Raw genomic sequence first — 18,990 nt, forward strand, 5'->3', positions numbered from 1 at the left:
AACATGTGTGAAGGTGAAAAAAAGAGTGTTAACTGAGCATGCAAAATGTTGGTCACTTTGATGAAATTAAATTTCCAGGTGTTCATGTGACAAGTGATTAAGAGCATACTTTCTTTAGGAATACATATGGCTAGAGCTTCTAACTCAGTTCTGGCCACAGGTTCAAAATGAGGAATTCACTTCCATCTTTTCCTGCTGCCATAATGCCAGCCCTCATGAGAATTAATTTACATTAAGAACATGGCTCTAGTGATGGACTTTGGTGCAGTGTTAATGGCTCTCATATGAAAAAGCTTCCCCTAGAGAATAAACGTTAACCACTTTGTGATTTACAAGAGTAACGTATGAAAATGGCAAATCAATACGGGTTCTAAAGTTCCAAGAGGTTTCCTTCTGGTACAGACAAAAAAAAAAAAAAAACACATAATGACATGATGTAAATAAATTGAATTTACTTCCATCTTCCAGTTATTCTGATAGAATCATGAGAGTTTGAGACAAAAAACATTAAATTAAATAATAAACCAGATAGACTCATAAAGCTAAATCTAAGGCAATGTGAATGAAGACTGACAGACACATAAAATGAGATATTAATGAAATCTATTGGTTTAATTTTCTTCAGAATTGACATAGAAATATATGCTTCTTTGTAAGAACTAAATACATTTTATTTAGATAAAGACGTACAATCAGAAAAGTATGATTCTCTATCATTGCTGCAAAACTAAAAAGGGACAATAGTAACAGTTATTCGTTTCATAACTTCTGTCTACAGCAATTAAATCAGCTTGTATATTAGCAATATAATGAATCAGTACATTGATGTTAACTAGCCTGCAAATCATTATTTCTGAACTAATTTGGTTTCTGTCTTCTACAGTTCTTCACTGCTGTGGTAGATGATCAAGCAGTTCAGAGTTTGGCATAGTCTTTCAGGATCATTTCCAGTTTCTGGCTCAGCATGATGTTCCCCTTCACTTTTAGTTTACCAGAAAAGAATGCCTAAAAAAACAGAAGTGGGGTGGGGAAGAAACATGTATTCAACTATTTACTCACAAACCAAAGAGTTTCTAGAACAAAAAAAAATAAGCCCAAGAATGGTTGTTTAGCACTTGGGAGGAAATCCTTCAGTGTACAATGCTTAACAGTTATCAGTTATTAAAAAAACCTGTTCAATTCTAATACTACCCAGAACCAGATTTTTTTATTTATTCTGCAGACAAGGCCAACTCTGTCACTCATTAAAAAATTAAATAAAATAAATACAAAGCAACTTCAGTGGCCTCCATTCCCTTTCCATATATAGCACAGAGCATTTCTCCACCTGTAAAAACATGCCTCCACAGAATCTGATGGGAAAACTTCAGCAGGGCACAAAAAATAAAGCTCCAAGCTATCCCCTCACACTACAAATATCCATATATCATTATATGAAATGAAAAAATGGAATTAAAAGGCTATATAATGAAAATTAACAACTTAATGAAAATGTAAGCTATCCACTCAAATTCATAACAAATATAAACATAAGCTTGCACAATGTATTATACACATATGCCAAAGAAATGCAATGGCTTTATTCATAGCATATTATATCAAACAGGAAATAAGCAAGATTTTGTTTCATTTGCAAAGTCATAAATCAATCAGTATTTTTCACTTCAGTGCTGGTATATTACATTTTTATTCTCCCTGCTTCAAAGAGCTGTATAACTTGTTTCAATCTAGTTTGTGTTTTTTTTAAAACTAGTTTTGCTTTGCTATGGCTTTGCAGTTTGAAAACCCTTTGGAAGTTCCTTAAATGTTCTTTTGCATAGTTCCATTAGCTTGAAATACATTCAAATAAAGAATAGAAAGTGCCAGCAGAAAAATATTTTAATACACACCTTGAGGTTCTTCAGATGGAAAACTACACAGAAACTCAAAGGAAACACTAATGCCTAAACACAGATGATATTCCTGAATTGCAATCACTGTTCTTTAGCATTCTGAAGATTACACATCAAAATCTTGTTTGTTTATGCTTTATGCCTGCTGTATACAGAGGGTCACAAAGGATTTTACTCATGTGGTATACAAGATTTATAGAAAACATTCACTGTGATCATTAGTCTCCAATTTACAATCAAAGCCTCCAACAACTTCTGCTTGGGATCAAAGAAAAGAAAATGTTTGATATATGATGAGCTTAATTAAAGTTTTCATTTGCTCAAGTTTTAATCTGTAAACTGACATATTAAATTTGTGAGAGTTTAATTTACTTTTACACAAGGCATTTTTATTGGTAAAATTAGTAGTTTAAAGTGGTTGATTACTCCGAGAAGCTAAAAGTGCAGATCCAGATTACAGACCTTCCTTAAATCTTTATTTCCCTGAAAAACATCCTGGCTTAGGTGAATTCTGACCATCTACATGCATGCATTGTCTTGACATTTCTCTATAATGCACTACTAGCAATAAATCAGACCACTGCAACAAACATCAGCTTCCTGAAACATGACAATCAAAACAGTCTGAATGATCAAACTGATAAACCTAAGCTTTTAAATTGTATACTGTGAAGTACCAGGAAGTAAACAAACTCCTAAATTTGCACTGCCAGTTGTTACGCCACAGAATCACAGTTGGAAGGGACCCAGAAAGATAATCTAGTGCAACTCTAAAGTGAATGGCCCATACAGGTATTGAACCCACAACCTTGGTGTTATCAGGGCCTTGCTTTAGCCCTTTGTGGTCATCTTTGTCTTAAGATAATAAAGATGGCATAGACTCCCCGTCACACTCTCTAGCTAATTCAGTATAAGATACTGATGTGCTTATACTTAATCTGACTCTGGTCTCCACTGTCAAAACACCCCAAAGTTTAGGATTTCAGAATGCAAACAGTTATGAACCACAACTTGATGTAAGGCAAATAATATATGTCTACGTACAAGATAATATATCTGTGACACCCAGGCTTTACCTTTTGGGGGGTGATCTTTTGTTGTACCACATCCATGAAATCCTCGTCTGAGAGAGTGAAGGTAGTATCAACAGAATTTCTGGCAGGTCCTTGATACACTGCTCCAGAGCCATTCTTTAAGTCAATTGCTGAGAAGCAAGAGCAAACACAGTTTAATTTCAAAATAAAGATAAAAATTTCAGGCTTAAGAACAGTACTTTCCTTACCTATTATTATAAAGCATCCAGTCTAAACTATCAGCTACTTAGAAAATAAGTGAGGTACAATTCTTCTTCATCAATGAAAGAAACAGATATTCCTATACTGAAGGGGAGGGTGTTTACAGCAAGGACTTCAAAATTCTTGCAGCAATGGTAAAATTTATTTTCGAATGACACTGAAGATGCACAAAATATTAATTAGTTCACTTACTGCAAAACGATCAAGTTAGTAATAAAGCTCTGAAGTTCAAAACCAGCATCCTGCAGTCAGATAAGGCAAATGTAGTTGTTCAAATATACTGCCATATTTTCCCAGGTCTGTTCCCCAGGCAACACAATATAGCCTATTCTGCTCCAAGCAAGGAATGTTTAAAGCCTTGCCAATTATCTGTCTTTCTCTCCTGGAAAGACAAAAATTCCTCCAAGCGTCTGTAGCTTCTGAACGTTCTTTTCCCACAGCAAATGACCTGCCAAAATAATATACTACAAACCTAACACTATCAGGTATTATGTCATTTGTTTAGAAGAGTATTTTGACAGGATGTGCTCTGCCAAGTAATTCTCAGATTTTGTGAATTCCCATCTTTCCTTTACACCTTTGCCTCTTGATCCATCACAGCCCCATCCCACACATTACTCATGTGGATATATCCATAACAACATGGCATCTCTAGTCACAGAATCATGGATGACGGTTGCTCTTCATGGACAAATTTTAAGACCCTTTCCTAACCATGGAGCTTTATGTCTGCATAAACTATCTTATGGGCAACTCTTTTCCAAATAATTCTTTGACAGGGTAAGGGGAACTGTAGAGACTGGGAGTAGCTTTAGTCTATTTAAATCTTTCATTTTCTGTCTACTTTAAGTAATTTTTATTTATCCAGTTACAACAGAACCAGAAGGAGACTTAAGTATATAACATTGCTCAGTGAGAAGTGACATAATGGATTATTATTTTCCAGGTGATTTTAAGGTAAATTATAAATCCTGGAACAGATTTAATGCATATCACTAACTTCAAGCAATATGGGAAGAAATTTAAAAAGGTTACTGAGCACCAGATGAATTATCTGCACATTTGTGTTTGTGGGTAGGGGTTGTGCAACAATATCCTTGTGACCTAAACCAGCTGCTATATGGTCTAACATACCTGAGCCTTTGACATTGCTCCTGTAGGCACAGACTATTATTAGGAAAACAAAAATCAAAAAAATAATCTACTGAATCATGAAATGCAAGCCACACAGACCAACCAAAGTCTGAGAGTGGATACCAGCTTTCAGATTAAGTTAACCAGGCCTAACTTCCACGTGCTTTTAAAATACACCTCTACCCAAATGCTGCTAATATTAGGCATCATACCAGTGTAGCAAAACTGCTCCCTTTGAGATAAACAGCAAGGTCAGCAACTACAACAGATTAATTCACAAAACACAGACACGGTGTCTAGGATGCCTGCAGTTCCTAACTGGTTTGAATTACTTCTGGTCCTTAGGAATCCCTTTTTGTATTTCATTCCAATGGCATTAATCTTTTTCCCTGTCCCTGCCACTCCTACACTGCTCCAGAAGGGACTCAGATACTGAAAGCTTGACATACCATCTCCCAAGACATAACTTCTCCTTCTTCACCAAGTACTGGCTGAAAAGAAATTTTTATATACTTTATTGATAATACTGATCCATCAGTCACCAGTGTCAGGTTTAGATGACAAAAACAATTAAATAGGTGTAGTGACTCAGAAAAGTTCTCACAAGCCCTAAGTTTTATTTTGAATATAGTACATAATTAACAGTTGTTACATTGTTGTACATTAAGATATTACTTAACACTATTACAGTCCTTGTCCTCCTTCTCCATTTCCTAACCAAATCCCAAGACCATCATTTATCATCAATATCTACAATTAATACTAATCTCTCAAAGCACAACCATGCTTTTAACATTGCATAATCATGGCACACATAATCAAGGTAAATCTTTCATATTTACAGAATCACAGAATTATTAAGTTTGGGAAAGACTCACTACCTTAACAACTAGACCTACTACTTAACAACTAAATGCCACATACTTGAACACTTCCAGATATGGTGATTCTACCCTCTCTGTGAAGAAATTTCTCCTGATGTTCAACATGAACCTCCTGTGCTGCAGCTTGAGGATATTTCTTCTTGTCCTCTCACTGGTTGTCCTGTCCTAGAAGCAGCAGAAGCCAACCCCACCTGGCTACAGCCTCCTTCCAGGCAGTTGCAGAGAGCAGCAAGGTCCCCCCTGAGCCTCCTTTTCTCCAGGCTAAGCACCCCCAGCTCCCTCAGCTGCTTCTCACAGGAGAGGTTTGTGCTCCAGACCCTTCCCCGGCTCTGCTGCCCTTCTCTAGACTCACTTCACCACCTCAAAGTCTCTCTGGTTGTGAGGGGTCCAGAAATAGACACAGCACTTGAGGTGTGACCTCACCAGTGCCAAGTACAGGAGGACAGTGACTGCCCTGGTCCTGCTGGCCACACCATTGCTGATACAGGCCAGGATGTCACTGGCCTTCTTGGCCACCTGCGCAAACACTGGCTCATGTTCAGCCAGTTCTCATCTAAAACCTTCAGATACTTTTCCACTGGGCAGCTTGTGGCTTTCCAGCCACTCTGCCCAGCCTGTGGCACTGCCTGGGGTTGTTGTGACACAATGACAGGACCTGGCACTTGACCTTGCTGAACCTCATCCAACATGCCTTGGCCCATTGATTCAGCCTGCACATATGCACAGATCTCTTTGCAGAGCTTTCTTACCTTCCAGCAGATCAACACTTGCACCCAAACTGGTGTCATCTGTGAATGGACTGAGGGAACACTCAACCCCCTCATCCAGACCAACATGATATTAAAGATATTAAACAGGACTGGCCCCAATACTGAGCCCTGGGGAGCACCAGTTGTGACTGGCTCCATCATTCCCCAGGTCCAGCCATCCCAGCCAGTTTTTTACCCAGCAAAGATAATATGACTGTCCAAGCTGTGGACCACCAGCTTTCCCAGGAGAATCCTGTTGGAGACAGTGCCAAAGGCTTTGCTGAGGCGAGTCACCTGGTCATAAAAGGAGACCAGGTTGGTCAGGCAGGACCTGCATTTTCTACATGTGTGCTGGCTTTGATCTGGCCCCTTGGTTCCCAGATGTGCTGAATGATGGCAATCAAGATGGCATGCTCCATAACCGTGCTGGATACCAAGCTCAAGCTGATCACATCAAGCCCTTAATCCCACCACAAGTTAATCTTTACTAGTTACTAGAAATTCTAAGTCTTAAAAACACAAAAAAAACCCAAAAACCCACACAGAAAAAACAAACAAACAAAAAAACAAAACAAAAAAACCCAAAAAAAACAAACAAACAAAAAAAAACAAACAAGGAAACCCACAAATCTAGTGATACATTCTTTTTGCAAAAATGTCAAATACGTTATTTCCACTTCCTCTGAAGTTTTTTTAACTGACATGAAGATTTTTGATAAGGAAGAAAAGAAAAGGAAAAAAAACATAAGCAGCCACAAAAACAAAGCACTCATGTTTACAGCAAAACAGTCTTTTCTACAAAAGCATGAAGAGCATTGTATTGTTACTTGATCCATCTCTTTTCATAGACTTCATCATAAATGAGTTAACCTTTCTAATGCGAGTAGTTTTAAAAAAAAAAAAAAAAAAAAGGTGCCACTGTGGAGAAAGAGTGACCCAAAATATATCACATATTAGTATTTAGAGAAGGAAAGTAACTCCCCACCTTATAAAGAATGAAAAACCACCCCAACAACTTGCTCAACTTTTTTCCAGGCCAGAAAAACAAACAGAAGGATTAGAAACATATACAATCCACTTTCCTCCCTCCTAACCTACACCTAGCCTAGCGTACTGAAAAGACAATTGAGACTAAACTACAAGCACTAGCTTGTAGACAAATAAACCAGCAATGAAAGAAGTAAGCTGAATGCCAGAAAAGGTTCCAAGAATCAGAGCAGAAAAATCCTAGCTTCCCAATGACCAGACAGAGTGTCCTCTTTTTTGCCCTCTAGAATATATTCTATTACCCGTCTGGCAGAAAAGTAGAATCAAGAAGTTCAAGTGATGAAATGTTAGTTTTTCTTTAAATTTTTACTTTTGCTTTGATATGCAGGTATTGTATTACAATAATTAAACATCTATTAGTTATTATCATCAAAATTATGCTGTTGTCACAGATAAAATAAAAACAGGAAAAAATTCACATATATAGGAGTTAAAACACTATATAAAACAGTAGATACTGAAATTTTATAGCAGGTTGCCAAAAACCTAAAAACGTAATATTTGGGGTACGGATTTTATTTTGAATTTTGAAGAGTGCCTTACCAAAGGGTAAGAAGAAAAATATTTTTCTAGAAGAAAATTATTAATGGTTAGATTTTTTTTTGTTTGGTTTGGGTTTTATTCTGCTTTACAGTGGGTAAGTAAGGGGAATACAAGACTCAACCACTAATCAGATAAAATCAAGTATTACCACTCTTCATTGCCTGAAGTCATATTGCATCACAAATTATTGAGCAATGTCACTGTAATTTATAGCTGTTCACAACTAACAACGTGTAACAATTTCTTCCCAGTTCTCATAATAAAGTTTTATTCTTCTGAGAACTGGAAAGGAACAGAAACATCTCCTGCCTTCTTCACTAACTTCAGAAACATGAAGAAAAGCAACAGATGGGCAAACTCTTCCGAGTACTGCTCTGGAGTGCTATTAACTATCAGCCAACAGATCTCAACAGCATTACCTTTTCTCTATGGAAAGCAAAGTTGAAATTAAACCTTAACTCAAAAAAAAAAAAAAAGGTATTTTATAATGCCTGAAAAAAAGGCAATTGTTGTATAGTAGTACATATGCAGAAGAAAGCAAAGCATGCTTTAGGTAGTGAAGCTATAACTGGAAAAAACTGAGGTGAATTATCAATTAAGTTTTTTTTAAAAAGTGAAGGTAGCTTCAGTACCACTACACTTATTTCTTAGGTTTCGACACTTGCTTTATCTCTTTTAAAAGGATTTTCACCATCCTCTTAAATTAGACCAGCTTGTTTTTATACAGAAATATCACTAATTAAGGCCAGTTGTCAGGGATTACAGGTCAACATTGTTTACACAGCAGATAAGCTGTCCAAAATTTCATATCCTGAGTGTACAGTCAATAGTTCTACACGTCTTCATAGCTTCACACTATCCACCGAGAACTACATAAAAGTAAAGGCCGCTGCTGGTTAAACAGACTGGTGTTTATAATACAAATGCCTCTATAAAGATGTGTCTCTGTACCAACAAAAGCCAAATTCAATTCACAAACTTCATTTCACTTCTAAAAATTCTGGTACACTGCAGAAAGTAGAGATCAGAATGCCACAGTTGCAGTTAGAAATGTAAATATAGTAAAATAAAAGAACTTTTTGTTTTCTTAAAGTTTGAAAAATACTAGATTAATTGCATGCATGAGAACAAATTTCACAGAATCAGAGAGTCATTAAGGTTGGAAAAGATCTCTGAGATCATGGAGTCCAAGTGATCAATACCTTGACAACTAGATCATTACTCTGAGTGCCACACTCAGTTATTTCTTGAACACCTCAGGGATAGTGAACTCACCACCTCCCTGGACAGCCCATTCATTCCATGAAGAAATTTTTCCTGATGTCCAGCATCAACATTCCATGACTGAAGTCCATTTTTGCTAGGCCTGTGATTTCTTACCTGCAAGAAGAGACTGACCTTCACTTGGCTACAACCTCTTTGCAGGCAGTTGTAGAGAGTGATAAGGTCCCCACTGAGCTGCCTCTCCTCCAGATTAAAGACCCCCAGCTCCCTCAGCTGCTCCTCACAGGACTTGTGCTCCAGACCCTTTCCCAGCTCCACTGCCCTTCTCTGGACATGTTCCAGCACCTCAATGTCTTTCCTGAACTGAGGGGCCCAGAAATGGACACAGCACTCGTGCTGTGGCTGCCATCTTCTCCCATCTGCTTCCCTCTCAGATCTGAAGAGGCTGAAGGACACTAGCAGAAGATACTGGAGCAACAACCATTGGGCAAGGGAGCAATGGGCTGCAGGGCCCGGATTGTTTCCAGCACAAAGCTGTGTAAAAGTGACAAGTCAAAAAACTAAAACATAAGACAGAACAACTATATATCCAATTAAATAAGAGAAAGAGGCCTATCAGGCAGCCCAAAAGAACCAGAAACACTGTTTGTAAAGGCCTAGGAGGCCCTTACAAAGAGAGGCCTAAAAGAAGATAGATCATTAATTAATTAACATCAAGTCACGGCTTAAAACAAAAACCTCAGCCAAAATAATATTCTTCTTCACATACAAGTTGTTTCAGTCATAACTTGTCAAGAATTTTGACCATACACTGAAGTAGTATGTAATATTTATCTATATGAACCAAGTTGTGAATTAATTTTAATGTCATATTTTTCTTTTTTGCTTTCTTATAGCTATGTACATAATGGGATTCACCCTCCAAAATGGTAATTTTACTTAGAAAAGATAGAAAGATAATTCAGAATGGATCTAATCTAGCAGCATAACATTTACAAAAATGATTTAAAATTCCTGTACACAGAAGATCAACTAATAACCACCAGGCCAAATTTAAATGTAGAGTAAAAAAGTGCAATTCTACTGAGTTGAATAACATCAAAATCTGAAGCACCTTTGAAAACCAGTCAAAATAGTGACACAGAAATAAATTCAAGCTATAGCAAAGGTAACATCATACTGTGATCTTCAGTTTTTAAAGTAAAAAATCAATTTGTCAAAGGCTAAAATTTCTAATTGTGTAGAGAAGCTTACTTTCCATTAATAACTCAAAAAGTCAAAAATTCAAGTAAGCAAATGGCATTGTCAATGTTATATATTCTGAAAAGACTATCATTGCTCATCTACATTACAAAAGTCTTGCTGATGACCATACAGAGATATTGTAAAGATCACAATGTCAGAAATCTTTGGATTATTGAGAATATCCTAAATCTTTTGGATTATTGAGAATATCCTAACTGCAAGAAAGCTGTCTTCCTTTGAATGTAAGCTCACAAACTATCATCTTCTTCTTCATTTGCTGGTAAATGAATTATACCAGCATCTAGTAGAAGAGACACTTGAATACTAAATAATAATATAACATATGCAAACACGCATAAAGAATTAAGTTCGCAGCTGCTTATAAATCTCAAGTATTTTCCTCTGGAAGGTCTTTTGCTTTATGTTTGCTTTGGTATATGCTTTTTAATGACAGGAAAGTGTTTCCAAATATTCCCCAAATAAAAATTTCATCATGCAGATACATATATTGGTTGCTATTAAAAATGTGCCATTGGAGTTAAATAGACATCAGCAACAGTAGGCTCTTGATCCATATAGGAAGAAACAGTGAAGGCTGACACTACAGTTGTCATAACTCCTAAAAGTTTTGCTAGTCAGTTTTTCTAACTATTTTCATAATGACAATATGAAATTTTAATGTTTAGATTATTTGTAACAGTTTAACTATTTTAGTACTAACCAACTCCTGTTTTCTTTATCCAAGAAGTACTTAATATGTAAAGGCACACAAAGATATTCAGAAAACACAGAGAAACAGGATGACACAGAAAGTTCTTTCAAAACAAGTGATGTAAAAAGGAAATACTAGCATACCAATGCTCTTAAAAGGAAAAGTAAGCAACATTTTCTACAGACACCCTGCTGGGTCACCTAGATATTTACACTCAGCCTTACATATTTACTACACCACAGAGACTACAGTAATTCATAAGGAATTGACCACACTGTAAAAATTTTCACAGTAAATTTTCCAAGCTTCTAGAAAAGTTTCATTTCAGCACTTAATAGCAGTCAGCAGCAGGAAATGTTTAATATATTAGATTAACTCCACCAGCCTCCATCCCACAGGGATCTTCAAGATTTTTTCCAAATTCACGTAATGGCATAGAAAATTTTCATTGCAACAGAAGCAGAGGGAACAAGACAAACAAAAGCTATGTCTATTTAATACCTTAAAGCTAGAGACATATGAGTAGAAGAAAGCAGTACCTTCTTCCTACTGCTTTAGTAGGAGAAGCAGGAGAGAACAAAAGACTGACTATTGATTTATTTGAAGCAGGAGCACTCTCTTGATCTGAATACAATAGCAAAAACATTCACCTGTTTCCCCTCTAATAAAATGTGATCTCATGAAGCAAACCAGTGCACTGCTCAGGCCTAAATCTCTAAGTGTGCTTGTTCTGCATTCAGTAATTTGCAGTTTCAGAACTTAATGAGTGAGAAATTTATTCATATCTTGTAACACCCCTCAGCAGATTTCTCCTCCATTGCCTTATCCTCTATTTTCTGGACATACATAATATTGAATTTAGCTGATCAATAAAGCAATTCCAAAGCTAAAGCAAATGATCAATCAACCTGAAATAGTTTTCTAGTTGTTATTATAAACACGACAATCACTTGTATCACTTGTAGTTACACATGAAACAATAGACAGGACTTATGTGGAGTACAGAGTGATTGCCCAACAAATGGAAGTTGCTACGTCAAGTATTCAGGAGTTTAACCAATTCACTTCTAATTACCATCTAAAAATGTAAGCAAGAATGCAAGTAAAACTTCATAAGCCTTCTCTCAAAGTTCTAACTGCATCCATAATTTAAATTACTTTATGCAAAAATGGAAAACTGCAGACAACAGAAATGATTAAGAGCAGTAATGAATTTTAAGACAGAACATCTGAGGTAGATTTTCCCTTGTCTCATTTTGATGTATGGGCAATCAACTTGCATAATCTACACAGGTATATTCATAGTATTTATTAACTTCTACACAAATGGAAATCACTCTTTATCCCTCAAAAACTGCTTAAAAAGCAAGGCAAATAGAACACAACTATCCTGACCAATCTCTGTATAATATTTTTCCTGAAACTTAACAGCAGTCTTGCTACTCAGAATCTCTACTGGTCAACATTAGGAAAGGATTAAGTGAAATTACAGGTTTCTAGATTGCTCAACAATAGTTTAAAAAGAGCCACAGTGTACAGAGCAAAACATAATGCAGACCTCATCTGGCCTCTCAGCCTGTCAAAGGGCAGCCCCTTCACTTGCATTGTCCCCAAAACTCTTTTGATTACATCCGACTGCTGAGACCAAACAAAAAGAAGTCTAAGCAACAGGCTTGATTCAGACTTTCATTTCTCCACAAAAAGGCCTGGAAGTTAAAACCTCACTAAACTTTTTTCCTTTAGAAAATCTTTACATTCTACCAATAAAGCAGCAGACATGTCAACTAAAAAAACAAAAGAAAAAATTTCCAAAGATAAAAAAATCTATCCAATTAATAAAATAAGATTTGGGGTTGTTTTCAAAAATACATAGTTTTATAAAGACAGCAAAGGAGAATTTAAGAAGAAAAGGTTTTTGAGGAAGTAGCTTCCCCCCATGAGACCACTTCACATAATTCTATTACTCATTTAATCAGGAAAAAGTTCTGCTGTGATCCATTACTATTAGAGGCTTTAGTTTCTCGTCATCAACCAGTCCCATGCTTAACAAATGGGAAATCATGATTATGCTTCCATTAAACCTTGATCTCAGAAAGTTTAAATGGAAACAAATTAGACTACATTTTCACTGAAGTGACAAGAACGATGCACTAGAAATAATTACTTATTTGTTTTAGATCAATTAGCATGTACATCACCAGCAGACTAATTATTGTAACACTCCAACTAGGCTAATTTAGCATGCTTTCCTAAGTGCAATGGCAGTCCAATCTGGAAAAAGTAAATAGAAAGGCACTGAAGTTCTAAAGGATGATGTAACCTATGCCTACATCTAAATAGGCAAGTTAAAGAAGTATGTTCCTTGAATTTTAGTACCTCCAAACTTTATCTGACCTCCTTGCCATTTGTGCACCCAGAATCCATTCAGACCTGTAGATCGCACTGCATATTCATGTACAACACAATGCTTAGTTTCAAGCTATCAGTTTAATTAGAATGATTACTATTAATCCCACTTCATAATAAAAATGCATTGGGGTATCATATAAACATTACAACTTACTCCACTGCATTGCTGTGTTTCCATCTTTAGTGATGTCCCACTGGAATACGGCGTTTACTTTCTTTACTAATTCATTTCCCATCTCTTTTACACGACGACCAATTTCTTCAAACACAAGGTTACTCTGCAGCCCTTCAGTCTTAAAAAAAGAATATGAAGAATTTAAAATTGAAACTGTGTTAATAGGTACTGAATATGTCATTTTCCAGCACACAATGCTTCAGCTATCTATAGCAGAATTACTAAATGCAATTGAGACTTCTTCTACTACAAAATAATCACCTCTAGCCACCATCAGCACTAAAGAGTACATTCAAGTAGAAAATGCTACATTTCAGATTTTCATTTAAAGTTATTTCAAATCATGCTTTTATAGTTTTTGTCATTTATCATTACAATTTAAGTAATATTTTTTAATTTGTGCTCTAAGAGTTTCTAAATTGCCCATTTTTTCCTTTGGACAATAACCACTGCCACTTCTTCCACAGTGAATGTTATGTTAGTTTTCAGAACAAAAAACAAATGTTTTTACCAGTACATTACTTGGACATGAAAGATGGTCAAAACATACTGCACTATGAATACAGTCAAACTCTGGTGCAGACAAAATTTAACAGTGGGATTAGCTACATTTACATTTCCAACTTTTCCAAGCACATTATTTTGCAAGTGTTTCACTGTCTTTCTTTTAAAAAGTATTTTTACTGGATAAAAGGCTACACTTTAGGAAGCTACTTCAGTGACATTTTTCGTCTACCTGGAACTGGAGCAAAGAAGCTCTTAGAACTTTAGTTGTTCACTGTACCTACCTGTACAGTAGAACACTAAACTCCTCAGTACAATTTTGTCAGCTCTTTGGTTAAGCCTAACATTTTCCATTACATTAAAAGGTTCCCAATGGCATTAAAATTTGTCAGTCTTCACTCAGCCAGGCTGGTTTCCCTTGGTGGGTGTCTGACTCTGTCAGCAAATTTTTGCCAAAGCACCTTAATTTCCCAGAACAAGCTTAAGAACACCTGTTCTGCCAAGTTAAAAAACAAGAAAATCTGAGCAGTTCAAGAAAGTTCTAATGTTTGAACTTTATTCAACAATTCAGAATACATCAGAAGATTAAACAAAAGCAGCAAAAAGAAGCAGGTCCCTGGATAAAATACAGAATTATAGGATGGTGTGAATTGAAATGAACCCTAAGATAATCTAGTTCTAACTCCCCTGTTTGGGGGCAGGGACACTTTTCACTAGACCAAGGTGCTCCAAGCCCCATCCAGCCTGGCCTTCAACATTTCCAGAGATGAGGCAGCCACAGCCTGCTGGTTTCCCTGGGAAACCTATTCCAGTGCCTCAACAACCTCACAGTAAACAATTTCTTCTTAAGATCTAATCTAAACCTATCCTCTTTTAATTTGAATCCATTCCCCCTTATCCTGTCACACAAGCTCTAGTATAAAGTTCCTCTTTATCTCCCTTCAGGTAATTCAGGTAATAAAAGGCCACAACTAGGTCACCCTGAAGCTTTCTCTTTTCCAGGCTGAACAAACCAAATTTTCTTAGCCTTTTATCATGGGAGGGGTGCTCAATTCCCCTAATTTTCTTGATGTCCTTCCTCTGGACTCACTCCAACAGATCAATGCCCTTCCTGTGCTGGGGACCCCACAGCTGGATGCAGTATTCCAGGTGGGGTCTCACCAGAGCACAGCAGAGGGGCAGACCCCCCTCCCTGACCTGCTGGCCACACTGCTTTGGATGCAGCCCACATATTACCCAATATTACCCATTCTGTGATCAAAAGCTTTATATGAGTGTCACTATCTCAGTATTTCATGAACTTCAAAGCATTAAAATTCCATTGTTTGCATGCAGGAATCAATGGGGAAAAAAGGTAACAGTTTATTAAGGCATTGCCTTAATAAGAAACTTAATAAATATGCATTGCCTTAACTGACTTTTAGACCACATTAGGGTCATCCTCATTGCATGTACAATTCTGTGGTTTGTGGCAAGTACAGTACCTGAGGCTTAAGGCATGCATGCACACAGGGGATTTAAAATATAGAGAGTATGAAGAGCATACTGTGTGCTAGGCCTGACCACATACTGTACAAACAACTTTCGGAGTTTCATTTCAAAATGATTCATTGACAAAACTTCTTTTCTGTGAATACATTATCTCATTTTCACTTATGCTAATGCCTTCTTGCCCCTCTCCCCATGTCTCTGAAAAAGTTGCAAAACACACTTTTACATCCTAAACAGAGTTTGATCTTCAACACTACAAAATAATAAGAAAAGCACTGTTCTACAATTACTTTAATTATAAATTACATTAAAATAATTTCTATTTTGAGCTAGGTAAGTGCTCAAAACATGTGGCCCTCATGTGGTACATGTGGCAGGTGGTACATGCCCTTGTTTGTTTTGTAACATACAGCACAATGCTTATCCTCAGAGTTCAATTAGCATCAAGCACATCAAACATCAACATCTACTGTATCTCAAAACAACTGGAATTTTCCTCACAAGCAGATCAATTAACATCTGTATCTTAAACAACATGCATCGTAACATCTCTGAACTCGTAAATCCTCTGAATACTAAATATACTGAATACTAATCGATTAGTAAGAGACCTAAGTATTTTTCCTGTGATTTTCACCAAAATAAAATCTAACTATGCTTCTCTGCAAGTTAAGACTTCCATTGCTTCCACCTACCATCAGAGGCTCTCGAGCAGAAGGCTTTTCCAAGGCTGGTACTATATCCACATAGCCCCCTGCAATGGCAACTTCTCCTGTCTCCTTGATCTGTAGTGGAGGAAAAATATATTAATGAGGTGATTTATTTGCAGAAAGGCACAAAAGAAAGAATTTAAGGAGTATTGCTGATATTTTAAAATCAGAGATGTAAAGAGAAAACATAAAAGTTACAGAGTGAAAAAAAACATCTCATAAATGTGCTGTAGTCTTGAGGCAAGTTGTTATAACATGTTTTCCAAACAACTCTTCAAGCAAAATAATTATTTTCCTCTGGAGAAACTGTACCAAAATATATTGCTGATGAAAACAGTTAAAAAACCTTATTTACCTCCAGTGTTACAAGTTGCTGTCAATATTTCTTCATAAGTAGAAAGACAGTGTTCTAAAATGCTTTTCCTTGAGGTAGATATTCAGTTGTCAAGAGTCCATTTAGACAATTTCACTATCTCCACATACCTTATACTTCAACTTGCACTAGAAACAACTTTTTAAGCATTGCAAACAAGAAAGATTACAAAAACAATGATGGAAAATACCTGAACTCTGTCCAGTTTCATTTTTTGAAATAGTTAATTCAGATAAGAAATGGGTTTCAATTTGGCATTTTCTCTTTGAGGGATGTGACAAACCATACTGATTTATGGCAGCTAACAGAAGATGGCAAATTGATTTACTAATAATGCATATAGAGGGGTGTATGACAAATAGCCAAGCTGAAAAAATAGCAAGTATCACAGTCTAGTTTATTGCACTACACTAACTATTACTCAAATAATGCTTAACAGCTTGTCACGTGCTGCCACTGCACTTCAGACATTGCTGAAAATGGATTCAAACCAGCCTCTCAAAAGTTTTAAGTCCATATGTATTTTGATTTAACCAGAGTTCATTTCAGCACAAAGATGGATTTCGTTCATATAAATCCAGCATGCAATAAGAAACAAAATTCTGCACACCTCATGACTGTTTAAAATGGTTTACTATAATCCTGTTAAGCCTTGTAATTTCTATCCAAAATCAGATACTCCAAAGTTGTGGATGAAAAATCTGTAGCAAAATTCACCACAACTCTACATATTAGCAATTACTAAACATAAATTAAATAAAACTAAGCATAATTACAAATTTTGCTTTCAAACACAACAGAACAACTCACTCCACTTACAAATTTAGAAGGGCTTAGAAGCATATTATGAACTCTGTTAACTAACAGGGAAACCATGAATTCTAGATTCTGTCAGGACAGGGTGATACAACCTTTTAAATATCGCTACCGTAATTTTCAAAGTTCACTTGAGGCGCCAAACAACCTCATTTGCTACTAGTAATTAGAAATGGAGATTATCTATACAGCAGTCTCTACATTGTTACCATTCTGAAATTCTGTAGCTGCTAAAACCCATCAGGTCTGCAAACAATATTTGCTTCCTTCAGTCAATGTATATCCTCAGAAAGCTGTATGAATATGGCATTCCTCTGTTCCTGTAACTCTCCTTTTTTGCTTTTGCCTGCCTAATTCTCCCTGCCGCTGCAACTATACCTGCAGCCCTACTCAATAATCAAGAGCTGGCTACATTTTTATGGAGACAATGCTGCCAAACTTCGGCCAGCAAAGCAATGTAACTCTCACTGCATAAGTCAAAGAAAATATTGACAAATACCAGTATCAAATCATAGGTTAAGAAAGTGAAAATGTCATATGATGCTACGCAAAAGATGACATTCACTTTTACTTTGTGCCCTTTACATGGAGTTTTACCCTTAGCTCTCACTAAGTACCCTATGACATGGAAACAAGGATTACAGGATAGCCACATAAAATACTACTAGCAAGACCAAAGAAATTCATATAATGCAAACCCAGATCTCATAGAAGTGTATACTCTGTTTTATTGTAGTTACTATGTTCAACTGCTATGAAATTTCCTTTTACAGGAAGTTATTCTGTGTAGCTGCAGCTTAAGTTTAACCCAGTATATACTAAATCTGCAGCACATTTACATGCCTAAATTGTTAAGGGCTGATTGACATAAATAAATGTTAAAAAAAAATATGAATACAAAAAGTTATTCATAACTCCAGAAAGAAATATACACTATGATGACCTGAGGATGACTGCTATTATTTTCCCCAGTGGAAAAACAAAAAAATGCACACACAATGAAAAGAGTCCCCATTTAATACAAGGATATTAAGTCCTGTGATTATAATGGTACTTCTATTCAAATCTTAGTGACACCATAAAATAAGTAGGACTCTTTCATTCTATTTAGTTAATTTCTTTACAAAGCCTTTGCCAATGATGTGCTGTTTAATGAGGCATCTATTCTTGCTCCTCCTCATATCCCCAGTCTTTTAACCAATACATCTTTCTCCGAAGCCCACAGTGAAGAGATTGTTCTGACCTTGGTCTGAAAATGGATTCTATTTCCTTCCTTCCACATTTCTGTTTGCAAAGTTTCCCCTGGATACACTGGCTTTGCAAAGCGAACCTAAAACCAAAAAAAAAGAAAAAAAAGTGAGGTTGCAAAAAGATGTCTGCTATATGTAAATGCAAAGCTTAAGCACATTTGCTCTACTTAAATGATAAAAAGAGAAAAATTAAGTCAACTATTAATGTAGAAAGACTAAATATTTAGCTGTAAGTCAAAAAAATTCTGGTAGTTAAGACATAATGAAAAACTTCCCTCCCACTTAAGATTTCTTTTGGGACTGAAACCAAAAAAATCCAGAAAATTTACTTCAAAGAATGAACACACAGACCTTGATTGCCTTGAATCTGTTCACATCATTATTTGCAAACTGCTTCAAAACGTTCCTAGCAGCAAACCCAAAGGTGCATAGTCCATGAAGTATAGGCTTCTCAAATCCTATTTAAAGAGGTAACATTTTAGCACTTTTAATATTAGGAGTTTGAATGCAGCTTCTATTAATAGCTATACCTTATTC

At 36.2% G+C, this 18,990-nt stretch overlaps 1 protein-coding gene across 1 annotated transcript in view; it reads right to left on the reverse strand.

Moving 5' to 3' along the window:
- Positions 1-586: 586 nt before the first annotated feature.
- The window catches only part of HSD17B4 (hydroxysteroid 17-beta dehydrogenase 4), a 61,418-nt gene continuing 43,014 nt past the window's right edge, over positions 587-18,990 (reverse strand). The window contains exons 19-24 of the mRNA XM_021546256.2: positions 18,805-18,911; positions 18,447-18,533; positions 16,000-16,089; positions 13,289-13,427; positions 2,969-3,096; positions 587-1,005 (exon numbers count right to left, since the gene is read on the reverse strand). Coding sequence (XP_021401931.2) covers positions 916-1,005; positions 2,969-3,096; positions 13,289-13,427; positions 16,000-16,089; positions 18,447-18,533; positions 18,805-18,911 — 641 coding nt within the window. The 3' untranslated portion in view covers positions 587-915. The remainder of the gene's footprint in view (positions 1,006-2,968; positions 3,097-13,288; positions 13,428-15,999; positions 16,090-18,446; positions 18,534-18,804; positions 18,912-18,990) is intronic.

The sequence above is a fragment of the Lonchura striata genome, chromosome Z, assembly GCF_046129695.1.
Source record: "Lonchura striata isolate bLonStr1 chromosome Z, bLonStr1.mat, whole genome shotgun sequence".
In the NCBI taxonomy this organism is placed as follows: domain Eukaryota; kingdom Metazoa; phylum Chordata; class Aves; order Passeriformes; family Estrildidae; genus Lonchura; species Lonchura striata.